The sequence below is a fragment of the Quercus robur genome, chromosome 11, assembly GCF_932294415.1.
Source record: "Quercus robur chromosome 11, dhQueRobu3.1, whole genome shotgun sequence".
Lineage (NCBI taxonomy): Eukaryota > Viridiplantae > Streptophyta > Magnoliopsida > Fagales > Fagaceae > Quercus > Quercus robur.
The window spans coordinates 45,663,489-45,670,691 of record NC_065544.1 but is presented as its reverse complement, the minus strand read 5'-3'; the positions used below and the strand labels follow the sequence as shown (position 1 = coordinate 45,670,691).

The window sequence follows — 7,203 nt, the reverse complement described above, 5'->3', positions numbered from 1 at the left end:
AGTAAGGTTTCGAACAATACAATTCCTTTGTCTCCGAGAGTAAAAAAAAAATAATAATAAAATAAAATCAACAAAGCAATCTATAAGAAGTTTCACCTCACCAATCAAATGACCATAAGAGACAAAGGAAACATCATCACTAGGCAAAGATTTGGTGATTGTTTCTGAATCAAAATGGTGATAGATTGATTCTCAAAAAAATAAATAAATGGTGATTAAAAGATTGATCCCACTTTCTCATTGTACATGAGAGGGCCTACAGAATTAAAAAACGACAACAACGTTTTAAGTTCAGGGGAAACAAGCCCAAAAGAACGATAAGTCGTTTATACGGTTTGGCGGCAATATATAAGAGTACAAACAAACGGCATCGTTCCTGCACAGGTTTATCTTGTCCAATAAACCCTACTACTTCGTCTTCTTCTATAAGCGCCTCAGCTCTCTCTCTCTCTGATCTGATCCAATGGTATGCACCACTGTACTCATGGCCTACCCAGTAGATTTTCACCATTATCAGCAAAGTTCAACTAATAAGTGTTGGGTTATTGGTTGCAGGCTCCAAAGAAAGAGAAGGCTCCTCCACCTTCCTCCAAGCCTGCCAAATCTGGTGGTGGCAAGCAGAAGAAGAAGGTTAAACTCAGACCCATCCTTTTGAATACACACACACACACACGCTAAAATTGTGCTTTTTTATTTTGTGGGGGTGGGGGGTGGGGGGTGGGGGAGGGTATAGTGCAAGTTTGATATGTTATGATAAATTTTTTATAGAAATAAGAAGTGGGTATTTAGTTTTGATGATATAAAGTGGAATTATGTTGTAAAGTTTTGGTTTTTGGTGTGGGGTGTATGCGTGTGCGTGTTGTGTGCTAAAGTTGTTGGGTTTTTTTTTTTTTTTTGGTGTGTGGGATGGGGGGTGTAGTGCAAGTTTGATATGTTGTGATGAATTTTTTTATAGAAATGAGAAGTGAGTATTTTAGTTTTGATGATATAAAGTGGAATTATGTTGTAAAGTTTTGATTTTTGGTGAGGGGTATGCGTGTGTGTTGTGTGCTAAAGTTGTTGTTGTTGTTTTTTTTTTTTTTTTTTTCCTCTCTGTGGGGTGGGGGGCGTAGTGCAAGTTTGCTATGTTGTGGAGGACTTTCTATTTGGTAGAAATGAGAAGTGTGTATTTAATTTTTGATGAATGATGATATATACTTATATGGTGGAATTATGTGTGTGTGCGTGCTAAAGGTTTTCTTTTTTGTGGGGGTGGGGACTGGGGGGTGCAGTGCAAGTTTGATATGTTGTGAGGACTATTTGGTAGAAATGAGACGTGGGTATTTAATTTTTGATGATATAAAGTGGAATTATGTTGTAAAGTGTGGTTTTTAATGGTGGATTACAGAAGTGGAGCAAGGGAAAGCAAAAGGAGAAGGTGAACAACATGGTATTGTTCGACCAGGGCACTTATGACAAGCTACTCTCCGAGGCTCCCAAATACAAACTCATCACACCCTCCATTCTCTCCGACCGTATGAGGGTACTTCTTTTACCTTTTTTCAAAAAATTTGTATTGACTGAGTATTTTGTGTTCTGATTTTGTTGATAGTTTAGTAAGCATCTGTATTGATTTCGTCTAGGTGGTTTTCTTAACTGGAATTTCTAAGCGTGTATTTTTGTTATTATGTTTTTCTCAAATCATATAGGTTTAGAAATTATGGGAAATAAATTAAATTTAGTGAAGATGTTAAAATTACTGGAATTGGGATTAGTTCAGATGTGACCATCAGGGCTTTTAGTAAAAGAAATATCAAACTTAGGTAGCTAGTGTTATCCTTGATAGAATTAAAATTTCCAAGGAATAATAGTTTGAACCTGATTTAAAACTTGATTACTCATTATATGAGCAGGTGGACAATCCGAAAATGGAAAAATTTATAAGAGTTGGGCAATAATCATGAATGGTCATGTATGGATCCACATATTTTTGAGGTGGCTGATTGTTTTCATAGGTTATTGTAGTGAAGATGCCACATTAAAGAAGCCTGCTGTCAAGTATGTCAATCTGAAAGTCCCACGTTGATGTAGTGGATTCCTGACAATTAAATGTTGTAGAATCCAAAACCCTAATTTGATGCATTCTACAAACCCATTGTGACTGAATTTTTGGCGAGTGCCTTTCCCCCCCAATCAGTAGAAGATTCCTCACTCACCAAAATCATCTCATCCACCCACAGTAGTTTGAACCCCAAACGGCCTTGTGAGGACTGAAGAGTTCTACCAGGCCACTAGGGTGTTAGTAGAGGTAAGTGCCAATTTCACTTCATGATGTTGCCAAACCTATTTCAGTTTTAGTTTATGGTTGGTGAGTGCCTTAATGCCCCATTGAGAAAGAGTGATTTGATTCAAGTCAAGGGAACAAGAAAAGATAAAAGGCCAAAAGTAAAATTAGTAGAAGTTTTGTAAAAGGACATAATAATTAAGAAGTAACAGAGATGATGATTTTGGAGAGGGTAGATTGAGAGAGAATAATGCACGTGGTAGACTCTAGTTAGGCTGTTGAGGATCCATAACCCAACCCAAAGTTTTGTGACTTAGGCTTTGTTGATGTTGATGGTGAGGTTATTAAGAATGGCAATCTTTAAACTGTCCAGTTGTGGTCAATAGTGAATTTTAACTTGCATTTATAATTTTGGTTAGATTTCAATTCCAACGTATATTTTTGCTTCTTGTGATTCTTTAAATCAATATTTTTTGGTGTTTTCTTCTAGTGCTGTTCATGTTTGTTCATCAACATGTCCTGTTAGAGGTAGATGTCTAGTCAGAAATCTATTAATCATGCATAAAAGTTTGGTTAATAATGCGGATTTGCTGATAGTCTCAGCATCATCTATAGATATCTAGAACATTACTGCTTACTACTTCCATGTTCTAGGTCTATGTTATTGATAGGATCATCACCTAGTTTTACTAGCGTTTGTCTACAAAGTTGATAAGTAGTACGTTCCAGATGAACATTGGCCTAAGCAATTTGAACTTGCAGCTACATGCTCTTAATACAACTCCCCAAGCAATAATAAAAGCAGTTCCTTTTAATGATTGTTTCATGTTTAATTGTCAACTCTACCATAGGAGAGTTTTATGTTCCTTTTAATGTCTCATTTGACTTTGTATTCATTTCACAGATTAGTGGATCACTTGCAAGGAGAGCAATCAGAGAATTGATGGCAATAGGTTTGATCAGGATGGTCTCTGCACATTCAAGCCAGCAGATATACACACGAGCAACAAACACCTAGTTTTCTTATTGTCTATGCTTATTTAGTTTTATCTAGTGGTGCTGAGTTTGACCACTTCTATTATTTCCATCTTAAGATTTTCCTTCTGGGAATCTCATTAGTGTGCATCAGCTCAGTTCTAGATTATCGGCCATTTTTGCTGTTTTGGGGAGATCATATTTTTGTTTAGAAGTCTGTTTAATGGAGAGAACATATGGAGTGAGTTAGATTGTTTTTGAGTTTTGCTTAGAATATAGTATCTATTCTTAAAATGGGAATTTGGATATGTTGGTTTTGATCTTCATCATTTCATATTATGCTCTTTTCTACGTGCTTAAGGCAGGAAATTTGTGTAGTATGTAATAGGCTCAATTAGCATTAGCATTTTTGGCATTACAGCTTGTGATGGTTCCACTGATATCTGGGGCCTAAGCTAATGGATTCAGCTTTAATGTCATGTGGAAAGGCTGCTCCGTAAATATAAAGAGAAGATCACAAGAAACAGATTGGTAACTACTGGAATCCTCCGAAAAAAAAAAAAAAAAAAAAAAAAAAAAAAAAAAAAAAAAAAAAAAAAAAAATCTATTTCAGCATAAGCTAGAAGGCTTTGGAGTCATAATACTTATTGAAATATGAGTTCTATATAATATTTCCAACTATTGAACAGCCATTGTCTTGCTAGATGTTGCTACTGAATCATGTATCGGTGGGAAACATATGGAAGTTGGACAATTGTCAAAAAGGCAAATGTTGCCTTGTGAAATGGCTGTTATTGTTGGAGCTCTATGGTCGTTCATTAACCTGGACTTTATTCCATACCTAGAAACTCATAGAAGTGGATTCACGTCACATGTGAAGACCACAATGGGGTTTCAATACTTCAAATCTAATAACTGACTGGGAACAAGCTTCAGTTTTTCTGGCTGTTGGGCTGAGTCTTCTGGGTTCTCTATCTGAGAGATTGGGCTTCAAAGTTTAAACATCACCCCTTTTTGTCCGTACTTTGTGATGGCTCCCCAAAGAAATATATTTTTGAAAGTATTAACTTAGGCACCTTTGCCTATGATTTCTTGGGTGTACAAGTGTGCATTCAACTTACCAGTCCGATGAATCTGACCCAATATGATGTCTCAAGTTGGTTTTTATGGATTGTTGGATTTAGTTGGTTTCTAAACTTTTTTGAAGCTTGGAGTGCTTTGAGTTTAGGTTGGCAAAATTTTCAACCCAAGTAATTTGATCCGACAAACGCTATTAATCATTTGGAAAATACATATTTTTAAATTTATCATTTTGATTTATTTTGATATTTTTATAATTATGTTTACAAAGATAAATTGTGCGAATTATAAACATTTATTACATAACAAAATAGCCCAACTCGACCTAATCCCTACAGTTTTGGTGAGGTTGTTTTTTAAAGCTACCATGGGTTGGCTTGGTCATATTAGATTAAGAAATTTCTAGAACTCAGGTCAACCTGACCAATACAGACAACTACTCCTATGGTTTATAAATGAACCTTTATAAACCAAGTTGCTCTTGAATAACTCAAATTTGACTTGTCACTAACCAAATAAACTAACGCTCTGTTTGTTTCGCTGGAAAACCTTTTATAAAGATAGTTTTTAACATTTTCCAGTATTTGGTAATATATAAAAAATAAAAAATAAATAAAAAAATTGGTTAACGAAAAACTATCTTTAGTCAACAAAAAACTCATATAAAAATAAGATTTATTTTATATAGGTTGTTTTCCAAAAAAAATAAATAAATAAATAAAATTGGAAAACAATCTCTCTCTCATGTAGCGCATAATTCTTATAAATATTATCCTCTTCTGACTTAGCAAACAATATTTTCTTTCGCTCATTCAGCCTTTCTCACAATAAAATCTCTCATTTCTTCTCTTTCTTTTGTTTTTTCTCTCTTCTCACACCCTCACTATCACCCCCTCTGGCCTCTTCTCTTTCCACGAATTTCCCTCTCTATCTGCCGCTCTTCTTTTTTTCTCCCTATTTCTTCTCCCCTCTATAACACCGTTTTTTAATAATGTTTTTTTTTTCTTCTCACAGATCCGTCAACAATTCTATAACAATTTTTGGTATTTATCAAATTATTTGGCCTATGTGGCATTTGAACTATTTAAAATGGAACTTATGGGTATAATGGTTATTTTGAATTATGAGAAGTATGGTTAATATATATATATATATATATATATTGCTCTTGATTTGTGCCACTATAGTACACTTCCAATGTACTTGGTTGGTTTTTTTTCTAATAAAATTTCTTACGTTACTTATCAAAAATACTGTTTACATATATGAACAACATGAGTATTTGAGATCATGAAAATTGGACAACTAATTTTGATTGTATCCGTTGTCAAAATTTTAGTTTGAAAACCAAATTCATTCTTGATTATTTATTTATTTATTTATATTGATTAGATTAGGTTGGTTTACACAATACACATATTATACATGTTTAAAATTATACAAGAAATGTTGTAAAAATTGTGGATACCAAACACCAAAAAACGTTCTCAAGCCCATTTTCAAGGTTGTTACCAAACACCAGAAAATGAAATAGTTTTCTAAAAATGCTTTCTAGAAAATAAACTATTTTCCAGAAAACGTTAATGTTGAAACTAACAACGTGGTAAGCTCAAAATACAATTTCTTACTCATATATTTCTCACTACACAACTTTAAAGTTATGAGATCCTCAAGTTCTTGATTCTGTGCAGCATAGAGTCTCTGCATACACACACCACCAATCAGGATATCTCAGAGGAATGGATTTGTTAATAATTTACTAGCATGTCACGTGAAGTTTTTGTCACCTAATGTATTGTTGTTTTATGATCCTTATTTTCTTCTTTTGTGTAAGTACTTATCATCCTACATCATTCTTGTTTGTAATGTTGGCTTTAGGTGTCACAAACCAAAGAGCCCATATGCTTGATCGATATTCTTGAGCTCTATTTTCCATTCATCAACCTTACTTCTTTTGTGGACCCACAAGTCTAGTATTTCATAGCTCAACCTTTTACAATTTCCTTTTTGATGGTATAACATTCTAGTATTATACAATGATTTTTTTTTTTTTTTTTTTTTTTTTTTTTTTTTTTGCATTTAGCATTACTTTTTAAACATTCTAATTAGTTGTCAAGTTTATAAAACTATTTAACAAACTAGCATCTCAAGACTTTAAAACTCGAGTTTAAGGTAGAACTCGAGTTTAAGGTAGAACTCGAGTTTCTAATACTCGATTTGCAAGGGATGGTACGCTGATGTAGGCAAAATATCCACCTGGAACTTGAGTCTTTAAGACTCGAGTTCTTACACAGTAGCATCTTTTTTCTTCTTTTTTGGCATTTTCCATTCTCCATCTCTAGATCTTCTTCTTCTTTGGCATTCTACAGATCCGACATTTTCCATCCTCCATCTCCAGATCTTCTTCTTCAAATCCGATTTTCTTCTCCAGGTCATCTTCTTCCTCTTCTTTTGATCTGGATCTTCTTTTCCTCTTCTTCTTCTCCTTTTCTCCTTTTGCTTCTTCAAATCTGCTCCTATGGAACTCGAGTTCCACACTAGTAGTGGAACTTGAGTTTGAAAGCCGCAATTCTTGTCATCGAACTTGAGCTTTTCAAACTCGAGATGCTAGTTTACAACATTGTTTCAAAATTGGGCTTACTTGTTATATTGTTTCCCATAGTTGTGCTAGCCTGCAAATTACCCCATCTATATATTACTAAAAGCTGAAGCGTAGCGTTTAATGCTGCTGCTCTCACGTTACGCCACATCAGCTGCCACATTATTCTTTTTTTTTTTCTTTTCTTTTTTAAAATATAATTTGTCCTACAATTTTAAAATGGTTTTTACAATTTGCAACCCTATAAATGCAACCCACTACTTATTTATTTACTTCCACTATCACC

The 7,203-nt window shown here is 34.2% G+C and overlaps 1 protein-coding gene across 1 annotated transcript; it reads left to right on the top strand.

Annotated features, from left to right (window-relative positions):
- The first annotated feature begins 314 nt into the window (after positions 1–314).
- Positions 315–3,546, top strand: LOC126704594 (40S ribosomal protein S25-2). Its single transcript, XM_050403617.1, has 4 exons — positions 315–466; positions 556–630; positions 1,388–1,522; positions 3,168–3,546. The coding sequence occupies exons 1-4, from the start codon at positions 464–466 to the stop codon at positions 3,279–3,281; spliced, it is 327 nt and encodes a 108-aa protein (XP_050259574.1). The 5' UTR covers positions 315–463; the 3' UTR covers positions 3,282–3,546.
- Positions 3,547–7,203: the final 3,657 nt, after the last annotated feature.

Coding starts and splice junctions, on each gene's coding strand:
- LOC126704594 (XM_050403617.1), top strand. Junction 631..1,387: donor GTGGCAAGCAGAAGAAGAAG/GTTAAACTCAGA, acceptor GGTGGATTACAG/AAGTGGAGCAAGGGAAAGCA. Junction 1,523..3,167: donor TTCTCTCCGACCGTATGAGG/GTACTTCTTTTA, acceptor TTCATTTCACAG/ATTAGTGGATCACTTGCAAG.